The sequence below is a fragment of the Trachurus trachurus genome (genome assembly GCF_905171665.1).
Source record: "Trachurus trachurus genome assembly, chromosome: 19".
Taxonomy (NCBI): Eukaryota; Metazoa; Chordata; class Actinopteri; order Carangiformes; family Carangidae; genus Trachurus; species Trachurus trachurus.
In genome coordinates this window covers 13,729,824-13,745,133 of record NC_139913.1, presented here as the reverse complement: position 1 = coordinate 13,745,133, position 15,310 = coordinate 13,729,824, and the positions used below count along the sequence as shown (strand labels likewise).

At 41.2% G+C, this 15,310-nt stretch overlaps 1 protein-coding gene across 1 annotated transcript in view; it reads left to right on the top strand.

Moving 5' to 3' along the window:
- ca10a (carbonic anhydrase Xa) overlaps nt 1-14,918 on the top strand; it is a gene marked incomplete at both ends in the record, with an annotated part of 256,712 nt that extends 241,794 nt beyond the window's left edge. Inside the window, 4 exons of the mRNA XM_083994481.1 lie at nt 4,004-4,076; nt 11,352-11,506; nt 11,785-11,959; nt 14,896-14,918. Of these exons, the coding sequence (XP_083850607.1) occupies nt 4,004-4,076; nt 11,352-11,506; nt 11,785-11,959; nt 14,896-14,918 (426 nt within the window). The remainder of the gene's footprint in view (nt 1-4,003; nt 4,077-11,351; nt 11,507-11,784; nt 11,960-14,895) is intronic.
- Between the last annotated feature and the right edge of the window lie 392 nt (nt 14,919-15,310).

Here is a 15,310-nt window from a genome sequence, read left to right as displayed (position 1 = left end):
CAAGGAGTTCTGGGTTAGCTGTAACACACCCTGGGGTGAGATGTAACATTGTAAAATACCCCGAAGTGAGATGTAACATTATTAAATAAGTATTATGATGAAAATTAGATATTGAAAGCTTTTTATTGGACACTTAAAAGACTTTTTAACATAATCGGTGTGTGTGTGTGTGTGTGCGTGTCTCAAGTATATACTATGTTACTGTCAGTCATATAGTCTGATCCTAACCTTAACCCTATCCTTTTCGTCTTTGTCTTTCAAGACCTAGGCAAACTGAAATTCAAAGAAAACATAAATGCAATTAAAATTTTGGGTTGGGTTAGTTTAACACTAACATTAAATTGCTGTTACAACTAACCCAGACCCTTAGCCATGAACCTGCTTACCTTACAGCAACTAAAACATTAGCACTAACAACTTGCATGAAATATACATAGACTCACAATAACTGTGATGTAAGTTTGATGAGTTTAACTACAAAGCAGATGATGCTATCACAAATATAAATGGAGGGGGAAAAAAACTTTCTTACATCAGATTGATTTATTTCCTTCTAAAATATGCATATTTGTCTGCAGGTACTGCTTCTTCACATATGAAAGAAGCACTAAACTGAATACAGTGAATCAGATGAAATATGTTCCTGATTGGAGAAATTGGAAGTGTTACAACTGAAACCATCTCTGCTCTCCCTTATACTGTACGTGAGGGCCCCTGTGAAAACATTACTCTCGCTAATGCGCTATTTGTCGCGCTAACTGTTGATTGATGTAAACATGTGGAGCTTCAAGATGCGTCCCGCGCTTCTCGCGTGTGTCTGATCGACATCCAGCCATATGGCGCCTCAGTCTGTACCTCCCTCCCTGCCTAATGCGAGGACATGCCTGGAATGGAGGAGACGGGACGGCTGGATCCCCCCCTCAGGTGCTTTTTCCAGGAAAGATGATGAATATGAGAGAGACAGAAAGTGGGGAAACTAGTGAGCAGCTTGTGAGTGTCTGGTGAAGGCAAAGTCATTTGAGTTGCACTGTGAGGTGAGGGGAGGAGGAGGAGGAGGAGGAGGGACAAGCACATCTCTTTTTAATCACGTTGCCCAAAGACATCTCGACGGTTGGAGTTGCCAAGTCCGAAGAGCTCGAGTGAAGGATGGAAGGGGAAGCGGAGAGGGGTCAGGGAAGGGCACGGTGGGGGTGAGGTCCAAGCGCGAGATGCCTCCTTCAGACTATTAGCGAGCACGTCTCGGTGATGGGAACAGCTCCTCGCGCCTCGGACTATACAGGGAACAGTGGGGTTAGTCAAGCAGAGTGGAGGCGGGAATTAAAAGTTGCTCTCCTGCTACTGGGGGTCAGGCGGTGCAGCCGAGCAAGGCACGGGTCAAGTTCCTCCGGATTCTCTCACAAGAATCCGACTCTTGAAGGAAGATGACAACCTTTATCCATTCATCAGTGGTGGTTCCGCATCACAGTCTTTGTGTTATACGTGGTCCAGTTTTCTCATCGTTGATATTCCACCCACAGAATTCACAGTATCACGTCTAAAAGAAAGTGTGAGGGTTGACTCTAAATGTATTATTGTGTACGCATTTGCGGATCCTGCCGTGGAGGAAGTGTACCAAAATTTGTGTGTAAAAAGACAATGGAGAGCTCCCGCCTTACAGATCTGTCTTTGTATTTACAGAACAGTTTACACATTTGCAGATTTACATACACATTTACAGATCTTTATACGCATTTGCAGATTTGTCTTCACTTCTTCACAAATCTGAATACAGACATGGATTTGTTTTACACATTTACAAATTTGATTACGCATACATATTCTGAACACACATTTGCAGATTCATGTACATACACACAAATGTCAGTACACATTTACAATTCTCATCACACACACAGAGAGATTGAGATGCACATTTTCAAATAATAAAGTAACAATAATACCTCCATAGTAAATCCAGAGAATACGGAAATGATTGGCATCTTTTATGAAACATCAACATCCACCACCACTGCCCTGATGTTGAGACAATGTTTTCACCATGTCTACTGAACAAAAATATTAATTATATAAATAAACATTTGATTTTACCTCCATTTTTCATGGTTTGAAATGAAAGATCTGAGACTTTTTCTAAGCTCAAAGGATGAACACACACACACACATACACACACACACGGAACCGTGACGAGACCCCGAGGCCCTTTATTGTTGTTCCATTCATCTGCTGCCATCGTCTCATGTTGCTGTGTGATGTACACGATTCCTGGAAGATTAAAACATCCCAGTTCTTACGTGGCCTTCAGCAGCTGTACATGTTTGAGATCTGGATGTGTGTGTTCAACAGCATGTTCCGCCAACATCCAGCAACTTTGGACACACAAACAGTACCCAATAAATACCTTTTTTTCTTCTTAAAAAAAAAAACAACATAAAACTGCAATAGGCTCAGCCTGAGTCACACCTGTTATAATCAGCCTGTGTAATCAGCATCTTGATGAGCCACACCTGTGAGGTGCAGGGAGGAGCTCGGCGAAGGAGGAAACACATTCAGGCTTCTGTTTACACATGGCAAAAACAGTGATATTTCCATGTGTTTCAGACTTTTGCTTACACGAGTCACTGAAAACAATTATATCTGAAAACTCTGGCAAAGTGGAGATTTGGAAAACCCAGTTTTGCCACTGTTAGTTGTATGCTCAGAGGCTTAATGAAAGCACTTGGAAATATTCCTTACTTGTATTGTTTTGTTTTGTTTTGTTTTTTTTCCAAATCTATGTAAATAACAAAATATTAAGACATTTAATAAAGAGAACCATCACCCCCTTCTTCCAACTCTTCTCCCCAGAGGCAGGATAGGAGAAAGAAAATCTGTATAATGTAGATTTCTGTACTGCACTCGTGTACTTGTATTGTATAGTCACAGTATGTTTGACAAGTAGATTATCACCCAGTATCATGTAACTGTGTTAACATCTAAAAATAGACTAGATTACTGGTTAAATTCTCTGTACCTATAGGAAAACACATTGTGCTCATCAAAACAACCTGCTCCTCTTGGTTATCTGTTTTACTTATGAGTGTTAGATCAGCAGTAAGGACATTACACATCATCAAGAGTGGAAGCTGGATAAACAACCAGACTGTTAGAAACCATCATTATATGTTTAAACATGTGCATCAACATTAATTAATTTTAAAAAAGGACTTTATGGGTTTAAGGGGAGTTATATGCTTTAACTACTGAGCCAGGCTTACCATGGCCTGACTGCTGCTACATATTTAATGTGCAAACATCAAAGTGGTATCAATCTTCTCTTCTAAGTCTCTGAAATATGTGGCGCCCCGTTGGCACACCTGGTATAGCACGTACCACGTACACCCAGTCATTACCACAGCAGAGCTGAATGTGACTTCTGCTGCATGTCATCTCTTCTCTCTCTCCCCAGCGTTCCTGTCTCTCTCCAAAAATGGACAAAAATAATAATCATAACCTGAACTCTCTGAAATATGAATGCAGCTAATTTCATATGTTACCATTACATCACTGTGTCCTGCAGGGCTGAGGCGGTTCAGCTGGGTCACCCGGGAAACAATCCTGTCACATAATAGCACGATCCGCTATAGAGTTATGCTAGGACTGAAATGCAATGTATTTACTATTTAAAAAAAGAGATGGATTATGTTTTGTTGTGGCAGCAGTGTGTGCCTGTGAGCTGTTTTTAATGGTTTCTTGAAAACAGTGGGAGCCTTTGTTTTCCACAAGGCAAAGCAGCAGTAGCACAAAAGAGTGTAGGAGCCTCTGACTGAGAAAAATACATCAGTGGGTTTAGACATTTGCAACAAATAAATGAAAACAAGAATCTTATCTTTTAGCATGCTGGACTAAGAAATTTAAGTTGAGTGTGGTTTAATTTTCAATGGGATGCTAATTCATTACTTGGTCAGTCATTTTTTTTATTATTAATCCTTTTTCCCTCTTTTTCTTATTTTCTTCTTTCTCCAGATTGCTGAGACATCAAACTCGTTCCTGAACCGAATGCTGAACAGAGACACCATCACAAGAATAACGTATAAAAGTAAGTGGCTGTGCAGTGAGATGAGAGCATCCTAAACCTGTTGATGGTCCTAATTAAAGAAATGGAAAGAAAGAAACAATATTGCTATTGTATTGCAGCTTAAAAGTAATTAACTTGCTTAAGTATTATAATTAAGGAAAATCACATTTTAGCTTTACACATTTGAGGATAGGATAGGCTTTATTGTTTTGTAAAACTAAGAGTTTCTAGAGGATCAAAGTGTTACATTTTGATCCATTTCATTATGTATTTATTATAACAGATATAAATGACAAAACTATTGTATTTGATATTTTAAAGGAGACATATCATGCCCCTTTTCCACAAATTTAAATAGTTCCCAGGTGTCTTTTTCATCCGCTCCAAACAGCCCTGTTCAGAACGGCTGGTTTCAGAGCCTGTCCCTTTAAATGCAAATGAGCCACTGCTTGCCCCGCCCCCTCTACTAGTACAGTACTCACAGGTAGAGGTGGTATTTTGCAAATTTGAAAACTAATGACATCATATGATGACAACTGAGGGAACAGCTCGTAAAACCACATGGATTTCAACAGGGAGCCTGAACATTACAGATTTTTTAGTCAGTTCTCACATTTTGGGGGCCAGAAGGCAAGACAAACGCCCAAATATTGTTAAAGAGCCTTCAAAAAGTAATATTCCATATACAGTATGTCCCTAGTGCACTCAGTAAAATGAGTGTGTGTCAGTGTGTCTTTGTTTACAGCAGTAATAGTCTTAATGACACAAAGGCGAAGCTGCAACAAGTAGTTTCCCATCCCATAGCGTGAGTACTGTATAACGCAGGCTTCATAACCACAGCAGACAGGGGTTTGGATCAGACATGTGGCCCTTTAACGTGGTTTTAATCAATTAATAAATAAATTGTGGAATTTGTATGAAAATGCAGTTTAAGAAAAGAAATGAATAACCAAATTTCTCCCACAAGACTCTGATTCATTAAAAGACTAATTTAGTTTCAGATTTCAATCCTCCCGCTGTTTCTCCCTTTCCTGTTGGATATGTGATTGCTTATTCATTTAGCCTCTTCATTCAGCCTTTCCATGGGACTGGTACAACGAGTTCAAAGAACCAACCATGGCTGAAACAAGTTCTCTGATCATTAGAGAGCCTTCTATGTCCTTCCACCTATATCTTCTCCAATGCTGATTAGGTGCTGAAAAAAAAACCTTTTAATATACAGTATATCCTTGTGTCATAGCATTTTACCTCAGCTTCCACTCCATTGAAATGTCCAGCACTCATGTATCAACAGTTAAAGGCACATTGCCAGAGAGATGGAGAGTGTTGCATCACTGGAGACACCTTGAACTTCAGCACCCACCCTGATCAAGTCTCCCTGATCCCTCTTCCCCACAGAGAGCTTGTTTCATCCCATGCTCTAATTTGCATTGTTTTACCTCAGTTTAACAGGGCTGGACCCAAAGTAGCCTATCATACCGGCTAAATGGAGAAGCTAACAGGAGAAGCTAAATGACCAAACCAGACAGTTAACAGCAGCAGGGAAATGGAGATGCAGATTTGAGAGGAAATTAGCTGCCTGATTACAGTAAAATCTGTCTATTCTATTCGTGATTCAATTGTGAATCTTGTGTTTTCTTTCTCCTTTTAAGCTGCATTTAATTATTTATTTTTTTTAATTCCATTATTTATGTATGAAATCATGGATGTTCTTTTATAATTTTGTTTTTTGAAAACCCCTTTTTGGACTATTTATTTGTAGATATTTTTTCATTAAAAAATAGTTTTAGTGACACCTATTTTTTATTATCTATTTAGATATCAAACCATTAAATACTATAATAATCAAATTTGTAATGAAATGAATATTGCCAGATTTTACACTTAGTTACGGATTAATAAAATGCTTTAATAGTATTTCTCTCACACTTTTGATCCTCCTTTAAACCTGGCTGTAGTGTGAAGTACTATAGTAGCTGGTCTGGGAAGTAGCACAGTAACAGGAAACTACTGTAAGTTATTTGGTTAGTGAGGGAGACATGCTAATATTTGTAGCTTACAGTAGAGCAGACAAACAAATATAGTGGTGTAGTTGCGTAGCCTGTATAGATTTGCCAACAAGTGAAGAAATCCACAGTTTCACTGGCCAGTCATGTCATGGTTGCTAAGCTACGGTTGGACAAGTGCTGCTTGAGGGACGGGTTCATCAAACAGTTTTTTTAAATAAGTACTTCACTTTTTGGATTCCATTATCATTATTTCATCTCAAAGTGGTAATTGAAGAGATGCTGCATGACGAGAGGCCCTGCATGAGAACTCTTGATGGTTTGAGGATGCCATCAGGGAGGGGGGAGCATGTTAGGCAGCAGCCGACAGCTGCTCTCCAGAGGTTTCCCTCTGCCAAGCCTCTGGCACGCCGGAGAGGCGGTATCGGCACGGAGATGGCCCGGGGCTAGCTCAAAAAAAGAGATAAATAATTGGATTAATGGGGGCAAGGGTGGGGGCTGGATAAACACACTGACCCCTTGTGACTGGAGGGAGTCCCAGTGGCCCCTCGGAGCAGAGCAGGAGGCTCCAGGCCGGGGGCAGGTGGAGGGGTCCATCAGGTCCGACTGGAGGAGCTGGAGAGCAGGGATTCTGACAGGTGTCAAAACCACCTCAGATACACCGTCTCTCACACACACACATGCTTATGAGTTCATAGTAGCTATACCCTAGGACCAGTGATGGGAATAACAGCATTTAAATAAACGGTGTTACTGATGGCGCTACTATTTTCAGTAATGAGTAATCAAGTAAATTACTGTTTTCCCTATTACAACGCCATTACCGTTATTGGCGCCATTACTCAGCGTTACTTGACTCAAGAAGTACCTTCAGAAAATAGGCCTAATACACCCGTTTAGAGAGGAACTAAGTCTGGTCGCTTTTTTTTCTGTCATAAACAAAATATTATGGGTTACGGAGCGCACTTGTGTCGCAGTGCGACACCGGAAGGTTGGTTTTCAGCCATGAGACGAAGGAAGAGAGCCTCCGTTCTCACGCCTAACAAGTCACAAGTCATGTAGTATATCACAATTACTCCGGAGCTTTTAGGGTAAAAATGTAGCATAGCCACGGGAGAAATACTTCTCTGTTCCTCTTTCAGTGTACGTACACATTATTTTCAGTTATTCAACTGTTCGGAAAAAAGCCTTTTATCACTCCATCTTTTCCACATGCCGCTGATCCAAACAACTGATGGCGGGGTGATACAGCGCGCCACAGAGCCTGCCTGTGTGGAGGAGTAGGCTACAGTAACTGAGCAAGTTGGTTGATTGCAGATAAAGGGGGTTAGGGAGAGAAATCTAAGTAATTTGATGTATTTGAGCATTTTATTTTTTAACGCTTTGTAACGCTATAGTTACTGTTCCTGGTAATTAATTACTCTTACCATGTAGTAACTAGTAGTAGTAGTAGTTACTAAAAGTAACGTGCCCAACACTGCCTAGGACAGCCAGTGATGGTGCTAGCATCACACACACATACTGTACACCATAGAGAGAATTATTCCAACCACATGATCAATATGAGTGATAGACGTGCTCTTCCTCCTCAGTAGGTGGAGTGGCAGCAGCATATAGAGGATCAGAGAAGCTTTTTTATGGGGATTTTCTCAAATTAAGCCGGTCATGCTCCTTCTGGAATAAATTAATATTCTTTTGAGGAATACTCTTTACTAAATGTTTGCAGCAGCGGCGCCGGAACGCACTCGAATTAGCGGCGAAGGTGCAGCGGTCCACCGCGGTGACTCATCAGAACACACAGTCCATTTGTCAGCAGAGGCCGCGCAGATGACGAGTCACTGAGAGCGTGCTGCTGGAGTGTGAAGAGAAAGAGAGAGAGAGAGAGAGTCACAGTCTGTCTAATTAGTGTCCTGACAGTGGAGACAGTTTGGATAAAAGAGGTTTTGTGCTGCATCACCAACAGCCTGTCATTTACACAACAGTAAATGATATGTGAAGTAAGTAGTGAGAGGGAGTCGTTATGAAAGACGAGCTGAGTGGTGGAGGTCGCACTCTCAGAGGAGGGGTGTATTCATTAAACCAGAGAAACATACCCGGTGTTTAGCACTGAGACCTCCACAACGCTGTCTCTAGATCTGTGGAGATGAGTCTGTGGAGTGACTCCCTGTTTGATTCCCAGCACCTTTTACTTACTCACTGTTCACTGTCTGACTGCTGACCTGTCTGTGGTGTAACATCTCCTCTGATCCTCTCAAATCGTGCGGATGTTCTTCTTACTTTGGCACATGATCCACTTCAGTAGGAAACCTCCTTTAAAGGATGATTGGTTGTTATATACGCCCATTCGCGGCCTCATTTTGGCTGCTGATTGGTCGACTGAGCACACTGCTGCTCCTCCCGCCCACATCAAAGATTCTTCCCTGAGAGGAGGACGGACGAGATAACGTTCAGGAAGTTTATATATAGAGGCTTCATGTGTGGCTGAGCACTGGTCTTATGATGTAGGCTATTTACAATGTGACACACTAAACATGATACTTCATATTAAAATATTCAAAACAGCATTTGAAAATAGGCAGGTGATCAGGCTGAACAGCATTCTTTTCATTGCAGTGGGGCTCTCCCTCTCAGGAATGTTGACATGAAGCAGAGCAAAAAGTCTACAACATTCATTTTATAGATAGATGCAAATAAATGTAAACAGCTGCAGGTGATCAGTATGACGTTAGTTATTTAGGTTTATTATAGATAGATAGATAGATAGATAGATAGATAGATAGATAGATAGATAGATAGATAGATAGATAGATAGATAGATAGATAGATAGATAGATAGATAGATTTTGAACATTTTTCATTGGGTCAGATTACTTATTACATAATTACATAGCCTGGGTTCTCCACCTGAGAAAAACAAGAGCCAGCATCAGTCCAAGATGCTGCAGCTGCAGCCACATGAGGTGTTACGGGCCAGGGAGTGGCTGGGTAGAAACAACTTTCAAATTCAAACATTCACATCAACAGATGACATCACTGTCCAAATGAATGCTTCACATGGGCTAAGTAAAAACTGTGGCAGTTATGATATAACTAACAGAAGACAGCAGAGTGGGGGAGGAATAGTAATGAGCAGAGAAACATCTGACAGAAAGACACAAATCACAGCTTCCATCCAGGAAGAAAATAACAGGGATAACCAAGTTACATGCATATTCTGATATTTTTCTGCACTGCCGGGCCAGCAATGTTTTTATTTTGCCAGTAAAAATCCAGTACAGTTGCAAGTTTACATTTAGTTTTTGCTCTAGTATATTATATATGTTGCTGTTTAGAGGCTTGAAGTAGTTGGCAATTATCATAGGCCTCTATATTCTTTAAAATATTTACTCTGTTATTATCAAGCATGCTTCTGTTCCAAGAAAGAGTTGATGTTACTTATTTTGCTTTCCAAAGATGATTTACTCGTTGTGTAGGCATTACTCTTAAATGTCGGTGTTTTGTCTCTCTTATGGAGCAAAATGTTCCACATAATTGTTCACATAATGGCAACAAATGCAAAATCTATTCTGCCAAAATAATATTTTGTTATTAAATGTAACTGACCTAGATATGCAGTAGAGTAGACCATGTTGTTAAAATATTCTCATTAATAGTCGTTTGTAATGATATTTGGGGTTGGAGAGGCTGCCAGGCCGACGTGCTGTAAAACTATGCACAACTGATCATGTGATCACATGATTTCAGTGATGAAGACCAAATCCAGATTGATATTCTTTGTCATATGATCACACAAACCTACAGTACTCCACCTCACACCTAATGTCAGTGAGGATCAGCTCTCAGTTGGATCCTATGTTAAAGTTATGTTTAACTGCACTTTTCAGTGATGTCACCGAATGATATGAAGTAACAAGTCCTTAAATACTCACTCATTATAATAAACAGTAAATACAGGGAGTAGATGATGCGTGCGTGTTCAGGTAATCACAACATGTTTCACAAGATAAATATGCAGAAGAACTCCAGAGATTTGAGCTGAGCCTTGAGTTAAGATTTTTTTCCTTTTTTTTTGGTTGAACTGCTCAACAATACTATTGAGTCAACTGGTCGCCATTCATACACACACACCAACAGATCCACAGCACATCATCAAGGTCAAGTTGCAACACTGGCTTATTAGCACCCTGTAAAACTGCTGTGGCAAATGTTGAGGGAGACTTTAGCCTCCCTGCTGCACACCCAGCAGACACACACAGCAGCATTAGCATTCATGTGGAGCTTTGACTATGTCTAATAATCTTTCTCCTTTTAGCTCCGCTCTCATCTCCACCTACTCGTGAGGGAAATATCTGGGTCATTAGCTGCAAAATGTTCAACTATGTTCACTAGTTGCTAACTTTGTCTGTCTGCCTGTTGAGCAGAGCGGGTGTGCAGGCTGAGGTGGAAATTATTCTTCTTTATTCATAATCATTTAATCCATTAAAGCTCCTTATTTCACATTTTTCTGTGTTTTGTTTGAAGTGTTGAAGGTATGGGGTTTTAAAAGGATATTTCAACATTTTGGCAAACTCGCCTATCACCCTAATCACTATAGTCTTAGAAGTAGGTTCATTACTTTTAATTGTGGGTGCAAGCTGTTTTTAGATTGGCGGGGCAGAGATGCAAGCTGCTCAGCTAACACAACGGAGGCTCGTGGTATTTCCACTTTTCCCTCATCAAACTCATCAAATACACAATCCAACAACTCTTAAATGCTCTGGTGGACAAGTTGTGACCTGCACATTCACCACGCTATGAAATAATTACGTATAATTATGTAACATTACGACACATGAAGCAAATGCTCAGACCTACTTGTGCGTTTGAAGTCACTCGGCCCAGCAGCCGTGTCTGGAATGTAGTTCTGGCTATGCAGAACTCGGGTTCCATTGTTATTTGGTGAATGTGCAGGTCACAACTTGTCCACCAGAGTGTTTTGGAGTTGTTGGATTGTGTATTTGATGAGTTTGATGAGGGAAAGCTGGAAATACCGCGCACCGTGCAGAGCTCACGTCTCTGCCCTGCTGATCCAAAAACAGCTTGCACTGACAATTAAAGGTAACGAACCTACTGTTATGACTAGGGTATCCGTTTAAGAACCAGAAACCATCTCTGTGAAGTTTTACGTCTTCTCTCTTAGGTCAGGGAGCCAATCAGAGGAGAGGGGGCTAATCTGATAATACATCCACTGCTGTTTTCCTGTGACTTTCAACTGGACACTGCAGGTTACACATGTTTCTGTCCTCTGCAGATGATGCCTATCTACTGACCGGCCTGAACATAGAAGAGATTTACCCCGAGACGAATAGTTTCATCACGTACGATGGTTCCATGACCATCCCTCCATGCTTCGAGACGGCCACGTGGATCCTGATGAACAAGCCCGTGTACCTCACACGCATGCAGGTGAGTTTCCCCGCACCAAACTCCCACAATTCACTGAGGATCGAGGGTGTCAGCTGAGGATTTTTATCTGCCTTGGAGTTTAACTAGCGTTTCTAGCCTGTGAAACATGTCAAGCCCGGCACTGAAACTTTCTCAGCTCCCCACTGTCTAATCCTCCGTACTGTCTGTCTGCAAAATAATACAGTGGATCAAAATGCCTGGCTCACATTTCCATGATGGTTTTGCCAGTTTTTTTCTCAATAGCTTCTTTTCTCCTTCCATCTCTGTCTTCATCTCAGATGCACTCCCTGCGCCTGCTGAGCCAGAACCAGCCATCTCAGATCTTCCTTAGCATGAGCGACAATGTTCGCCCGGTGCAGCCGCTGAACAACCGCTGCATCCGCACCAACATCAACTTCAGCATGCAGGGGAAGGACTGCCCCAACAACAGGGCCCAGAAGCTCCAGTACCGAGGTACAGACACCACATCCTAACACATGCTGCTGCCATGTCATCACACTGTCTGCACCTCTGACATTTACCATGAGCAAAACATGACGAGGTAATAACAAGAGAGTGTTTCCTCCTCTGTAGCTTGTTACTACTGGCTTTATGTGTGAAGAGGCAACAAACAACATAGACAATCTTTTTTTATATTTATTATTATTCAACTCTGGCTCCATGGAGCCCTGTAAAAGAGATAACCAAAGGTTATCTGATGAGTTAAAATTATATCTATATTGTCAGTGAATATTAGAGTTAATATTCAGTTCATAGAATAAGATATGAAAAACATTTTGTTTTCCAATTTTAATTTGCAGTGAGCTTGGAAACTATTTGGTGGCCATGAGACATCAGTGCACTTCAATTTAAAACTCTTGCAAATAGAAAAACAAACAAATTAAGAAAACATTTTCATCAGCACATAAGCTGTAGTTTATCATTTATTATTATTCAGCCCTATTTTCTTTTACAGGCTTTTGTCCTTTTCAGGCTTAGTTAATTAAACAGTTAACACATTTTGAAAAAAGAAATAAAAAGTCAAATGTTGCTCTTGTTATTCTGTAGTCAGTGGGTAAAAAGAGAAGCTTGTAATAGTTTTGTAGCAGCTTGGGGCTAACTTTTAAACCACAACATGCAAACACATTTTAGCGCACAGGCTAACAAAGGATTACAGAGTTGGAAAAAACAAAAAAAATAAGCTTAATAATGAAATAGTTAAAGATAAACCATTTAAAAATAAATTAATAAATTAATAAATAATAAGAATAAAGTTGAATTTAAGTTGTGTAGAGGTAAATTGAAAAGACACAGAGGGATAAAGAGAAAGTGAAACCTTAATATTTCATTTTAGACTTTATGAATTATTTATCCAGATTCAGTTATTTTTTCTTTAAAGGTAAAGTCTGGAGTATTGTTCGTTGCAGTTTGTAAACAAAACATTCAAACTGGGCCCCTCCTCTCGGGCTCGACTGTGTAGACTAGCCTTCTGCCCCTGACAGCAGCGGTTGTCAGGACCGGAAAGGAAAGGAAATACAGTCTCTGAGTGAAGCGCTGGAGCCGTGGGCTGACACCCGGCCGTCACCAACACCGGGAGCCTCAAGTGTTATGTTGTAATGAGCAGGAGGGCCGTTGTGGTGAGCTGGGCAGAGAGTGTTAGCGGTGGATGTTAAGACACAGCCACCACCACACAGGACTAGAAGCCCATAGATGATTAAGACAGATTTCATTTGTATAAGTCTAGCATTTATTTTTGGGTAAAAACCTCCAGACTCTACCTTTAACTGCATTTTGGCACCACCAGGACTCCATAGTGTTTTTTTTTTTTTTTTTGTTTAGCAATGTTGCTCATCCGCACATCTTCAGCTTTGACTTTTTTATATTTGATAATAGGAGAGTTTCGCCTGTATTCTCTGTAGAGCTGTTGATTTATTAAAGTCAGATGTTTGGCAGTACCCTGCAGCCACTCAAACCAGTAACTGACAACTTCTAGCTTTTGGTCAGAAGCTGCAACAAAAGACCACTCACTACACTCTCAGCTCAGAGATAACGTTGCTCCCGAACGCCCCCCCCTGATTTTAATTTGTTTTAGAAACAACATGTCGAAAATTCCAGGGGGGATAACAGCTCGATCTGCGCTCGCTGTTATAATTAATAAACTTAATATGAAATTTGAGCGGCGAGCTGGGACTGAAAAAACAGAGCGATGCATTAAAGAGGAGGAGGCAGGGGGGAGTCAGATGGCAGGACAGTGTGAACACCTGTTTGGCTTTGACTGACTGAACTGGCTGAAAAGTGCCTTGTCACAGCTCAGTGCGACCTGGGAGGTGTCGCTGCAGTCTGTTTGTCATCTCCTCCACTCTGTTTCAGACAATGTATCTGCTGCACACAATGTTGGATTTCACCCCTGAAGTGTAAATAGTTTGGAAAGCAAGAGGCAGCACAAGTTTGTGTTATTTTTGTCATGTTTTGCTCGGGGGTTTACTGTACTGTGGCCGACACACATCATGATTGTCTTCTCTTCTCTCTCTCTCTTATTCTCCCTCTTCTCTGTTCTACTCCACCTAAAAAAGAAAAGGAAGATGAAATTTTTACCCCGTGCAGGAGTTGTGGGAAGATTTGAACCCTCCTCATCCTCCTCTAACCCCTCTGATCGCCAAACAAACAAACCCCAGAGGCCAAAACATAAGAATAAAAAAAAGAGCCAAAGCAGAACCGTTTATTTAATTGTTTGGATATTTAAAGACCTTGAAGTTGAAGTGGGGAGGGTGACTGGTAGGGGGGCCTCATTAAAAGGGGAAATATGTCTCTTTGGTGATTTGGGGAAGGTCAACCTTTAAAGAGAGAGCAGCGAGACACAGTCCTCCCCCCTCCTCCTCCCAGGAGAGGTGATCATCGGGGTAGCTGAATGTGGAATCAGGGCGGTTCAGGAGCAGAAACACTTGTGTGTGTTTAATTTGTTTTATTCTGATCACCTGATGAGAGGAAACATGTTTATGATAGCGCCATAAATCCTTTCTTTCTCATAACTGCCAGACTCCTTTTTTTTTATCAAATTACAGTGTTTACTCCTGCACCTCGGCACCTGCTCATTTTTTTCTCGTGTTATAATTTTCTGTCAAGGCTGCCACTCAAAACATAATGGCACAAATTCAACCCCCTCTCTCTCTCTCTCTCTCTCTCTCTCTCTCCCACCTCCTCCCCAATCACCCACCCATGCACATTCATCCCATTCATTCGAGAGGCCATTGGCTTTAAATTGCATGTTATCGCTATAAGATGAAATATGGTGGTTGGCGCGGGGTGGGGGTGGGTTGGAGGGGCGAACACGCCGGAAAACAGTTGAACTGTGGAGGAGCGCTGCATATATAAATCAGTATTCTCACTCCTGTCCTTCTCCTCTCTTCCAGTGAACGAGTGGTTGCTAAAGTAGCCTCCCTTGGATGAGCATGGAGACGAGTGTCAGAGACGGAGAGAGGGAGTGGGAGGAGGAGGAGGAGGAGGAGGAAGAGGAGGAGGAGGAGGAGGCGAGGAAGAAGAGGGGGAGGAAGGATGTGAACCCAGGCTTAAGGCTGCATCTCATCTAAGATTACTTCATGGCATTGTATAAAGACAAACTACACTGAGACATTATCCAAACAAAAGAACTTTGCGCTGCGAGCAAAGAGACTCTTTTCATACATACTGAACTCTTGAACCCTTGATCTTACACATCTAACACAAGTCCTTTCCCCCACTGCACAACTATATCTATATGGACATTTTGATACCAATACTTTTTTTGGGAGAAAACAAAAAAAAAAAAATCAAAAGACACTTGAAACA